At 40.2% G+C, this 13,308-nt stretch overlaps 1 protein-coding gene across 1 annotated transcript in view; it reads right to left on the minus strand.

Moving 5' to 3' along the window:
• Window positions 1–13,308, minus strand: part of slf1 (SMC5-SMC6 complex localization factor 1) — a 40,119-nt gene that overhangs the window by 11,266 nt on the left and 15,545 nt on the right. Inside the window, exons 15-17 of the mRNA XM_062417723.1 lie at window positions 13,208–13,287; window positions 8,080–8,172; window positions 6,587–6,769 (exon numbers count right to left, since the gene is read on the minus strand). Of these exons, the coding sequence (XP_062273707.1) occupies window positions 6,587–6,769; window positions 8,080–8,172; window positions 13,208–13,287 (356 nt within the window). The remainder of the gene's footprint in view (window positions 1–6,586; window positions 6,770–8,079; window positions 8,173–13,207; window positions 13,288–13,308) is intronic.

The raw sequence follows: 13,308 nt of genomic DNA on the forward strand, positions 1-13,308 counted from the left end.
TAGAAACACACAACTCTCCATGGGAATCAGTTAAACTATGAAGGGACTAGGTGGGAAATATATCTTTTTTGTGCTGGGTTGTCTCAAAGTGGAGGGGTAGCTATATTAATCAAAACATGTTTACAGTTCAGACTCAGAAGGAGGTTAAGGATAAAGAGGGCAGATTAGTTATAATACTAGCAGATATACAGGGGCAGACCCTGATCCTGACCAAAGTATATGCACCCAATGTGAATCATTTCTTTATAGTCTACGAAAGTTAAGTTGCATGATATTGGACATTATCCCGTAATACTAGGGGGAGATTTCAATAGTGCTTTAGATAAAATCCTTGATCACAGTAAGCCTACATTTAGCAGAGTGCCTGATTTGGTTTTAATTGTTAAAGGAATGTGTACATCTTTGGGCCTTACAGATGTGTGGAGGCTGCACCATCCAATAGACAGAGATTATACTTTCTACAAAGGAGCCCATGAAGTTTATTCAAGAGACTCAGAGACTCAACAGGAACTTCTTCACTTGACGCTGAGAAAGGGTTTGATAGGATAGAATGGAGATACATGTTTCACATGCTTAGAGCTTTTGGGTTTGGCCAAAAATGTTTGAGATCGAATCCTTTATAAAGACCCATATCCTATTTTAGACTTGTTAGAGGTACCTGACAGGGGTCGGCATTGTGACCAGCACTGTTCTGTCTAGCTCTCAAAGTTCTTCTGGCATCTATCTTTATGAACTCACATATTCAGCGAATTATAATTAAGGAGTTTACACATAAGCTTATACTCTATGCAGATGACATATTGTGGTTTGCCTCATACCCAGTTATATCTGTTCTATTACTTTTGGATTATATCTCCATATTCTCTTCCCTGGGCACATCAGAAAATATAATATAATAATTTGGACCCTCATTTTAAGAAAATGTAGGATCATATAAAGTATGTGAAGACATTAAGAGGGTATCAAGAGACATGAAATTAGATTCATCCAATTTAAAATTCTCAATTTAGCGTTATTCAGACCAGTATAAATGGTGGGAAAGCAAATCATAATGAGAAACTGGAGGAACCCAGGTGAGCCCTCTTTCCAGGAGTGGTTCACAAAGTTGGCAAAGTGGCATCGTACAAACACATTTATTTCAGCTCTAAGAGCAGGACTGAGAAATCGGTGGTGAAGTGAGAAGAGTACTTGGCATACACTGTTAATGGGGACAGATCTTGAAGTAAAGCACACACAGTGTACATAATACTAATATACACAGTGCAAATACACATTCTTTGTGTGTCTGAGAAGGTATCTTTTGCTTGTAAATCAGATAAGATTATGGTGCATTTAAAGAAGGAATATGCATTTGATCAGTTTTTTTTTCATTTATTTTTATTTGTTGCGGTTGTTATTATTATTATTTTTATTATTATTATCATCATTATTATTATTATGTATACGAGTCAGTCGACTCATTGACCAGAAAAATAAAAATACTAATTACCGAAAAAAAATAAAGAAAGTGGTGCTGAGCATAAGAAGGCTGTGATAAACCTTTGGTAACAAATCACAAAATTATCACCCCAGTCCTTTGTGCTCTAGGCCCTCATCTGTATAAAACACACGTAGGCACACACGTTTATCTGAAAAGGGGTTTCACTCTCCTCTTCGAACACAGTGAGGAACAACCGGGGGAGACTGTTGGATAGAGCTTCACAATTAATCCTGGCAGCCACCCGAAAAACGAAGAAAGAAAGGTTCAGTGGGGTGGGGGGATTGGTAGGTAGTGAGAGACAGGCAGGAAGAGAGGAGAAAGAAGAAGAGCCTAGTTGAAAATTCCCAGTGAGGGAAGTCCTTGAAATACAGCCTGGAGAAACCCACAGTTGAAACATCAACACCCGAGTGAAGCCGAGGGCTCAAAACACTACCTCACCTCTTATAGTACGAGTGCTTAGCTCCATACAGTTGCCAGTTCAGGACCCACAGGGAAATAAGTGCTGTGCAGAATGAACTTTCTTTACTGTGTTGACAGAGAAGAGGCCCAAGTGTGTCTAAAGCACTACCTGTGTGTGCGTGTGTCTGTCTGTCTGTCTGTCTGTCTGTCTGTCTGTCTGTGTGTGTGTGTGTGTGTGTGTGTGTGTGTGTGTGTGTGTGTGTGTGTACAGACAAACCATGACTGACTACAATGGTCCAAGGGGACTGTGTGTTTCCTGTGCCACTGAGCAAATGACATCTTTCTGCTCCACAAACACTCGTTCACATTTAGATCTGCAGGGACTGCGGGATGCTGTGCATCAAGCGTGTGTGCACTAAAATCCAAAGAGATTGAAGTATGTAGCAACCTCTCTTGCCTTCTTTGAACCTTAGTCAAGCAATTAGACAAAAGAGAAACAACAACGAAAACACTTTTTCATACCTGAACAATTATTTCTGATCTACAAACTCTTTCCCCTCCTAGTATCTAAAAGAGTGAGTGTGTGTGCGTGAATGTGTGTGTTTATGGGTCGAGGTGGACTAGCTGCGCTTACTAACATGGTGGGCTGTATTGAGAGGACGCCATCAGCGATTACAGTCACAGGGCAGAGGGATGACAGCTTAAAGGCTCCTTTCTTTATTTCTCCACTGCCTTCGCTCGGTGACACGCCTCCTCTGTGTGTGTGTGTGTGTGTGTGTGTGTGTGTGTGTGTGTGTGTGTGTGTGTGTGTGTGTGTGTGTGTGTGTGTGTGTGTGTGTGCCAAGTCTGAACTGCAAAGCTAAAGGCTTCGGGTCATTTTCCATTCCAATCAGGGTTACCGGCGGGCCTGGCCACCCTGCAAAATTTAAGAACTCCTACCAGCTGAGGAAGGAGCACAGGGAATGTCAGCACACATGCACACTTACAAATACTTAACTGCAAGCCAGTGCAAACTCATTACAGTATTTGAGATTCAGAAAAATATTTGTGCATGCATACACATACACAACAAGATATATAGCCAAGGCCACATCCATAATGTGTGAAAACAAGCCAGGCACACACACACACTCTCACACAGGGTCATGTGGGATGGCCTTGGGCAATGGGAGGAGGAGGGGAGGAGAGCAGAGTCAGCCTTGCCCTCAGCCATGGCATCCTTTCCTTGCCAGCCCCATAAGCCTGGAGGGACTGAGGTAGAAGGGGTAGGGGTGGGATCCATCCATTCCTCCCCCCTTACAATTCACCCCTAAAAATGCACATGCACACACACCCACAGCACAGGCCTCCAAGCAGACAGGCTTACAAAGGGGTGAGATCACTCCCAAATAAAGGCTTTGTTGGTGTGCCAGTGTCAGTGTTGCCCTCTCTGGCCTACCAAAACCTTGGCAGCTGTTGGAAACAACTAGGACAACGGGGTGAATGCTTCAATGAATAACAGTTTCAGGAGATCTAGCGGGCACTCAAAAGAAGAAGCAAAAAAATGGGAATATAATTTTTTTTTTAAAGAAAGAGAGGAATGGAAACGCATCTGGCTCAGTAGCCTGTATTCCTATCATGGGACAGTGCAGTGAGTCTCCCAGGCCAAGATTTAAAAAGGAGTCTGATGTATGGGTGTTAGAAATGCAGCCACAAGCACAAAAGACCTGATGGAGTTTGGAGTAAAAACTGGAATGAACAACTACATAAAGATGGTTACGGTAACCACGTCGGATGTTGCCCCTAAAGCCAAAACTTTCCACATTTAACAGACTTAAAGTAAGTGAAATCTTTAAAAAAGAAGAAGGAAAAATGAGCCTATTGATGGTGTCCATGGCAACCAGATGGAGATCACGAAAAAGAGACTGTGAAAGGCAGTATAGCCTGGAGTCAAGAAGACCACCTCCTCACCAACTCCCTGCTGTAGCCTTTAGACAACCCACCATCAAGGTGTGAAGAAATAGCAAACAGTCAGGAGAGAGCTAGTGAGAAAAAGAAGTATAATGTACAAGCCTGCAGGTGTTTCAAATTGAGAGTATTCTCCTTCCCGTTGTTCTGCTTGGTCCCTGCGAAGAGACCTGGCCTAGACGGCAGGCCAGACGTCTGCTGCATAGACACACACACACACACACACACACACACACACACACACACACACACACACACACACACACACACACACACACACACACACACACACACACACACACACACACACTTACTCTCTCCCTTCTAATTTTACAGATACAGATAGCTGCTTCTTCCTCTGACCTCTTTTAATTTGCTCTACCTCCTGTTTCTGACGAAGGGCAAAAAAAAAAAGGAGAAAAAAAAGAAAAAAGGAACGCTCACTTGTTTCCTCTCCGGGACCAAACAATCCCAGTCTAATTTATTTTTTGAGGACAGAATATGTACATGTGTTAATGGGAAAGTCGAATCAAATTAACTATAATTAGTCAAACTGAGAAGTGAGCAGAGGCAGAGGTATGTTACATGAGAGACTTGTTCAACGCTGGCAAATGGCACCCCCTCCCCACCCTACCAAATACACAGACGCTCACACACACACACACACACCTCTGCCACCTGCTGCCGTACACCCAGCTACACCACCCTCTCCTGAGCTCTGACACCCGTCACGCTCACTTCAACCCCCCTGAGCTCAGACTGTATGTGGCAAGCGAACATGCAGACACACAAACTAGTTCTGTTGTGACACATTCCCACAAAAACCTGCATGTGAATTTCGCGAGCGGCAGATCCTGACTCCTTTAATCTTGTCAGAAAGACATTAACAGACATCTTATGAGGTGATGGCATAATCTGTTTAGACAGACACTGTAGTGCAAGATTGTATGAGGATTATGAAAACAAGCAGTGGGGGCAGAGGGAGAGATTGTATAGATGATCTAGAATTCATAAAGTAGGGAAGCAGGCAACCAATACGGCCTCTGAGGGCCAGCACCAATTCTATTTGTCCTGGTTGCACCATATATATGTGCAACCTATAATTCTTTAGTGTTTAGGTGCTGTAGGTATCTGCAAGTATCAGTTCTTATATAATGTTCTGTGTATCTTACCTAAAAACATCAGTTTCTTGACCTGAGCTTGTCTTATCCTCACCAAAAAGCTTTCATGATAATACTACCAATAAATTACCCAGAAACACACAGAACTATGAGTTTAAGCAATAAAGGGGTAGTTGAGTGATTTAGTATTGTGTTTACATACAGTTAAGACATTTACAAGAGATAGATTTTAAAAAGAATTATCAAAATCCAGGCAGCAGAGCCTAAGAAATCTTGACTCTTAGTCTTGACATCTCCAGAAATACTGGATCCTTCATTTCCCGTAGTGCAACTCAATAGCAGCTTTCATTAGATTTTCTCCGCCTTGTAAATGCCCATGTTTTTAAAAAATCATGCCCCCACTTTGTAGCACATGTGTCATATATAGAAATATGAAGTCGCCAAGCCCAAGCTGAATGAACCCTGATGACATCATTAGGTTTATCTTTTAAGACTTTGGGAAGTTCCCTCCTGAGGTATAGAAGACATATAACCGTTTTCACAGGCTGAATACTACTCTGTGATAAATAAACTGAAGTTGACCCTTTAAAAAGAAAAAAAAAAGACTTCATGTCTGATACTCAGTTCCAACCATCAACAGGTCCTGCGCTCTCCCATGAAGCTAGTTAAGATAAAACTGGCCTCGCTAATAAGGTCGAAAGCAGCATTAAATTTGCCAGTAAGCTCAGCTACATTTGTCGGCTACATTAAATTGAAAGCTTGTCTTGGCTACAGCAGCAGTGACACACAGCCCGCCACTGCAGTAAATCATTAGCTAAATGGCTAATTCTACAGATTAGCTCTTTTGGCAGCTGAATGGCCAGACAAGTTAAAGGTGTTTTATTTTAACATTATATGATTCCATCAATGTGACAGGAATCATTTGGTTTAATGAATCGTTTCAAGGAAGATGGATTACATGAAAACATATGGTAACAGTCTGGTATATCCCATCCAATTAGGAAATATAAACATGTACCATTTTTAATTGAACATGCTTATGTAATGGAATTGACAGGGATACAGGTTGGCTTAAAAATCTACAACAGAATGAAACTAAAAAAAAAAAAAAATAGTCTGCTGCTATTCTGAATGGCTGAGTCACATTCAGAGCATTTATAAGCAACATACATTTTATAATTTTTGTTTTTTATTTATTTTGAAGGTACTTCTCGCATTGTTATAATAATCATTTTCCATGTAGCAGAAATGGACTGACTGAGAAGTCTGCCAGAATGGTGCATTCATGTACTTCCATCCATCTGTTGTATAGATTAGAAAATGACTCAGCTAATCACATGATAGCTTGCGAATGCAATACTGCAGCCAACTCTTGAGTGTTGCTGAATGTCAGCATTCAACAGCTTGGATGCCAACCACCACAGACCTGTGTATAACACCCGACACTCACAGAAGTACCAATGTGCTGCTTAGCAAACACTATGCATGAACAATATTACTTACTTATAAATTAATATTTAGCCATCATTAATGATTAGAAATTAAATCAAATATACATACTTGAGTTATTTTATTTTGTGTTAGCTAATTTTTTTACAATTCAATCTTTCTTTCATGTTGCAACTCTTAGCTAACCCACCTGCGTGCTCCAGTAGCAATTTGGCAATATCCATGTGTCCGTTGAGCAGAGCATCGTGAAGAGGACTGACTCCTTCCACCTGACTATTAATGACAGGGATGGGGTGGTGACGTAGCAATGCCTCCACACATGCAGTGCTGCCATGATTGCATGCTTCATGTAGGGGAGTCCAGCCTGCATGATCTAAATAGTAAACAAATGCACACATACAAACAAACACACAAACAATGCTCAGTAAAAGATAAATGGTAATGGTATCCTTTAAGGTTAAAAAGGTTCAACTTTTAAGATATGTGAAGAATGCGCTTTCTGGAAAAACGTAAATTAAGTACAACATTTAATACAGAATTACAGGTATCAAAACATTGAATACATATGAATATTTTCAAAATTACAGCAGTGGGCAACTTTAAAGTTTAATTGGAGTGTGTTGATTAAAAAAAAAAACATTTTTGAAAAGGCTACTTTTGGCGTGAGAAGGTTAACCCACTGGTTTGCGCTGAGCTCTGAATGCTAACAACTCAGCTAACAAGTGAGCTACCAAGGGCTATTAGGAGGTTCCCAAATTGAGAGACTGTTAAAAGACAACTTGGAAAATGGTTTAAACTAATATTGAAAGTGGTGAAGGCTTTTAAACTCTATATTCAAGCCAGCAATTTTTTAGAAGAACTTTTAACAAATATTATCAATGACTTATCTGTCTATGTCCACTGACACATTAACATGACTGAATTAAGGCTGCTAAGGATTGAAGTTTATTAATCATTGTGCCACTAGATTTTACCAGAAACATCCAAATAGTTAGCCAATATTTTCATGTTTTACACCCTTACTTTCCAAAATTACAATGGTAATGAATGGACAAGTCCCATGGCATATTTAAAAAGCCCATTTGGAGCACATCATAACGTAGATCGGTTTTATCTGACAAGAAAGGACTCCAACCGAAAATGTTCTCCCTCAATTAACATGGGCCTCATTTTGGCAGACGACTGAAAGGTGACAGCGGTAATTTATTTTACCATTTTGCGCACAGTTCTGCCTGATCACATTTTGGACATAACCTCTTGCATGAGCCCCCTACCGAGAAGCAAGTTAATTTAGGTTTGCTATTAAAGGGTGATTACAAAATCGGAGAAACCTTTAAAACAGCACAACATTTCCATAAAAGGAGGATAAGTCATTATATTTGACCTAAAGGGACAAAAGAAAGTCATTCTGAAATATCAAAAGGCGTCCAAGTCACTCAGCAAAGTGACTGTAAATCTATAAATCTAAGCCTCCAAACTCATCCCACTCTTTTTAGACACACCCTTTACATTTTTGCTAAAGGTTAACCTCAATGATGACGCACACGTACTCCTATTTCTTGTTTCCTCTTTTTTTTTCACCAATGTTAATCGCTCCTCGGAACCCTAGAGCAAACAGTGGGAGTGAAGTGAGATGACGGTGAGACAGAGGTTATAGAAAAAGGGAAAGCGAGAAAGTCTTACCTTTAACATTGACATCCGTGCCAGGAAGCGCCAGGATCTGAAGCACCGTTTCCACTTGGTTCCTCTTGCAAGCTCTGTGGAGGAGGGTCTCTCCTTCGACCAGGACACACACAACGGACAAACACACCCAACAGAGAGAAGAGGCGGAAGAGAGAAATCCGAAATTAGGGTGTGCCCGATGTCCTGCCCATTGTCCCCCTCCATATGGTGAACACACCAATAAAATACCATCCCCAGCTACCAAAAAAAAAAAAAAAGAAGCCTGACCTAAAAAAGTACGACCCGCCAATGAGGATGCAAATTAAGAAGACTGATGAGAAAAGGGGGAGATCTTTCAAGGGGAAAAAAAGGGACGGAAAAAAATGAAGATGGAGAGTTTGGGGAAATTCGCCTCGCTCTTTTCCTCTTTTACAGACAGAGATTTTCCACTTACACCCTGAGCCCAACAAAGTTAATATCGGGGTAGTCGGCGAGTGATTGAATGTAGTGGTGAGAAAGTAGTCTTGCTTCCTGTCCGCTCATCCCTATATTGTTACTTGAGAGGAAGTTATGGTAGACAGCCCACGCACAAAGCCTCGAAAAGGATTCTTCACAGATCCAGGGTTCAAAAGCTCCGCTGGGCATTGCCAGTGTCACCACGTGATATTTAATCAGCAAACTACCAGTGAAGAGGCATGGAAAAAACCTCTCAAGGATTACATTTACATTTTTAAGCACAAGTTTTCTCCCCTTTCTTCATATCTTTACTCCGTCCCTTATTTCTGATACAATATTAAATCAGGAATATATTAGTGGGCCGGAGCCCCCTCTTTTCATGTATGGCTGAACTTCAGAGGGAAGTTAAAGGCCAAGCATGAGTGGCTCTGTGCTTGCCAGTATAATACAGGACTGCAAAGCCCGTAATAAATGCTTTACTAGCTCTCCCCAGGACGCCACGCCTGTACAGGGGCTCCACTTCAGCGTGCACAGAGCAGAGACTGGGGCAAAAGGAGGTGGAGGTGGAGGAGGAGGAGGAGCAGGAAGGAAGAAGCAGGGGGGCAAGAAAGAAGAAGCGGTCGAGGAGAGGGTGAAAGGGTTTCCTGAATTTCAAAGCATGTAGGGGAAATATTGAAAATGCTGGATCCTATTCATACTGAAGAATTCCTTTCTTCCAAGAGGTGTCTTTGAGGATGCTGAAGATGTATTAAATGCCATTCACTGGTAGTAAAGAGGTTGAAGAGTGGGGGAATAGAAAATAGGGAAATGGAAGCCTTGTTTATCAAAAGGATGATCATTTATGTTCTCCCTAGAAATGTGATTCAAAACTTCACAAACAGAAGGAAGTCAAAAGTTTTGAAAGGAAAACATATTTCTAATTCTGATTATATGCAGATCAGCAACAACTACATTTTATAAAATTATACATGCTTCGATATATCCTAACATTTCACTACACATGTCACTTGTTGCTGCACAAACCTCTAAAAATCAAACTTCTATAAACACACACAAATCAAACAAATATTTCTGAGGTCATTGAGAATGCTGTTAAATGTTTTGAGATGAGCACTGCTGGCAGAGGGGACACTGGAAAGTAGAACCTGACCGATTATATATTATTATATTATCAGCCAGTATTGGCCTATCATAGACATATCGGTATTGGGGTATATATTGTCCAATATGTGTATTTGATACTTTTGCTTAATTCAAGTTTAATATATAGGTACATGTTTTGTTGTTGATAAATATAAAATGTATATATTTATTTTATACAATAAAGTGTATTGTTTGACTGTAAAATATCATACTTCCATTACACACCTTTGTCCAGTGTTTAATAACCAAATTTTAGGGATCACTAAAAAAAATTAGAGTTTATGTATCTATTTTGTTTAAATACGATTATTGTCCAATATATTGATATGAGAATTTTTTGGTATCAACAGTATTGATCGGGCCGTACTGCAAGGCTTAAAAAAGCAGTGACTGCAATGACAGTAAAAACATAAACACATTTATAGCAGCTATGTCACTGCAACTTATTTCAAGCTTGTTGCTCATAGTCAGGTAATGTATGAAATTTTAATATCATACTCCATAAATGAAATTTCTGTAACTGTACTGTGATTAAACAGTTATGTGTTATAATTTTATATACCGTGGAAAAATCAGTTTGAAACCACACTGGTAGAATGCTCAAAAATCACACAATAAAAATTAACTAATCTGTCATGAATACTGTGTAGTGACGATCTTGTATATCACCAAATTCTTACACATGTTTAGATACCATACATAATTTCAGTTAGAGGCACTATGCACTTTATTATCCCACATTCTGTAGTGATATTTTACTAAACATGTATCTATACTCAGTGATTAAAATGTTGTTAGTTCATAATTTCAATCTAATTGTCATTCTGAAAATATATACTGCATTGTAAAATGTAGCATATATTTTCAGAATATATTAACTTCCATACAACAGAACACATCGGTTTGCAGATGTGACATTGGAAACCCAATATTCAAATGGTTGTACAGTATCAGAAACGATAATGATGTAAATCAATGAAGCACAATTATATTTTCAATCCAAAAATCCAAAACACCCAAACAGTGGGTGGACCCCACTCAAAAGCTACAGTCACTAATGAGTAAGCTGTACCATGCGGCACATCAATGTTCTACATGGACTTCTCTGCTATTACTGGCCTCTAAAACGCTGTGATTAAACACCCATTCCACTACACCCCATGTGTACACATCCTCGCAAATGCCAGGGCCAATCCACGCACTGTTAAATCACTTTAATGGCTTCAATTTGGACACAACGCCTCTATTATAGGGGTAATTGCATGCTCAGCATTTACAAGCACGGAAAGGATAAATCCGCCTGTCCTTTTCTATAAATTCCCCGTTTCACACTTTAATAGAAAAGTTAAATGTATGTGTTGCTCTTTATATCCGTCAGTCTGCTTGCTACACTCCTGTAAAGTGTTGCTTGGCCCGGCGATCCCTCGACCAGAAAGCTGCTGGAAGCCTGTAACAATGCTATTTGTCAGGAATGTGTTAGGAAGGTAATCTGTGCCAGTTATTGGATATATTTAAAACTATTTGAAGAGAACTGCTTTTGCTGGTTCTAAGAGTAATGGCAACATGTCAGTTTCCCAAAATCAAGATTACTGAAGCTTTCATTGTGCCAAAAATCAATTAGTGGCTTTAATGTCACTGGCCATCTTTGAATAATCGCGCTGGTAAAGATTTTGAAGGGGGTCTATTATGCTCATTTCCATTTCTATACTTTTATTCTTGGACTATACTACAGTAAAACAATTTTTAAATGATTCATAGTTCAACAAACTTATACTGGCCCTTTGTGCAGCCCTTCTGTTCAGCCTCAGTATCTTAACAGGCAGTCTTATCTCCTGTCTGTTTAGGCCCCCCTCCCGCCCCCTCTGATCTGGTTGGCCAGTTTTCTGGAGGCATGCCGAGGGGCAGCCATATCAGAGTTGTGTTACTTTAGTGCTGATGCAAACCCAACATTTCCTGCTTTACCGCTTCATATTAAAAACTTTTAAATGACTAAATAACAAACAACTTTCATTATGTAAAATTACAGGAAATGAAATGTGTTCCTCGCCAAATTAGTGGAGCTTCGTTAACAGCTCTAAAAACCAGGCAACACAACAACATATGGAGACATTTGGAGCTGTTTGTTGAGCAGATCCGTCAGAAATAATGCAGGGAGAAATAGTATAAGCTCAAACGGCCACACTGAAGATGATGTTTGATGAAGAGCTACAGATTACCAACATACCTCAAACAGGTAAACAATGAAAACATGCCTGTGCATGGAGCAGATGACCATATAAAGAAATCCGTCATGAGGTGACAGCAGCTCGGACTAATAGTACAAAAAACCGTAGGAAACCAAGTGTTAAGAGTTCTGAAACTGGTACTTTTACTCACAGGGTTTGCTTTTACATAAGTTTACCTCATTATGTATAATGTGAATATCTGACATTGTAATATTATATATATATGACTGAAAATAAGGAAAAGCATAATAGACTACTTTTAATGTAGGATTTACCCATTTACTCTGCCAACAGGAAATAATGAGACACTGAAACAGAGTTCATCCCAAATCCCAACTCTTCTCAGCTATTTTGACAAAGATACCAAGGTTAATGGAGGTGAAATAGATGCACTATAGCATAGAAGTGCGTATTATAAAGTAAGCTTACATATGTGGCTAAAAAAGCCTGTAAGAGAAGGAGAGGGAGATGCGGGGAGAGAATGGGATGAGATGGAATGGGATGAGAGGGCGAGAGGGGAGGATGCTATGCCGATGGTTCATCAAAAATTAATGCCAACTGCATCGGTATAGAGATCACGTAGTGGAAAAACAACACATGCCAACAGCCTTGAGTCTCCTGCTTCAGCCCCCCCCCACACTCCTCTTCTTTACCCTCCACCCCTCCTTTGCTCCAGCACAGGGCTTTTCTGATCAGGTGGAGGGGGGAGATATGAGCTCTGACACCTTCGAGAGTTCACATAGAGTGCCATGCCTCTAATTGCAGGAAGTTCCACCAGTGCAGCCGCTGTATATCTGCAGCGCTACCCTAATTGCTACATTTAATATCCCTAAAATGGAGATCTGAGGTGCACTGTGCGTACTAATATGTGGTATTGTTTTGTGCGAGAAACCTATTAGTTCTGTTCATGCCATTCATTTATTTATTTATCTATTACTTTTTTAAAAGGTGAATGTGACATGAGGAAAAAGCAAAACAAAACAAAGTGCATTGTTGAATTTCAATGCAAGTAGAACGAGCAGAGGAGGCATAATGCCGAAGTGGTGATATGGTCCAAACTCTGCCCCGAACATACACGCAGGCCTACTTATGCAGCCAAGTTGCCCTTATAGCTGACTAGATGGAAGCGTGGTCCGATGCAAATCAATCACTCTCTCCATACATTATGTGCTCTTCATTAAACTGAAAGTGATGACAGAGATATCATGCCCCTCTTTACTGATGACCTAGTGCAGTGCATCAGTCCATTAAAAGTCCACTCCTTGCAAATGTGCAGCAATATTGTCAAGCAGTGGTCTGTGTATATGTGAGTGTACGTGCCATACCTGCTGCATTTATTCTGGTCAGACCTCTAGGGATGTTCTCTTTCTCTGTGCTTGTTTCATTCACCACAGTGCTCTGAATTCTGTATAGGGACAAAGGACAC

The sequence above is a fragment of the Scomber scombrus genome, chromosome 4 (assembly GCF_963691925.1).
Source record: "Scomber scombrus chromosome 4, fScoSco1.1, whole genome shotgun sequence".
In the NCBI taxonomy this organism is placed as follows: domain Eukaryota; kingdom Metazoa; phylum Chordata; class Actinopteri; order Scombriformes; family Scombridae; genus Scomber; species Scomber scombrus.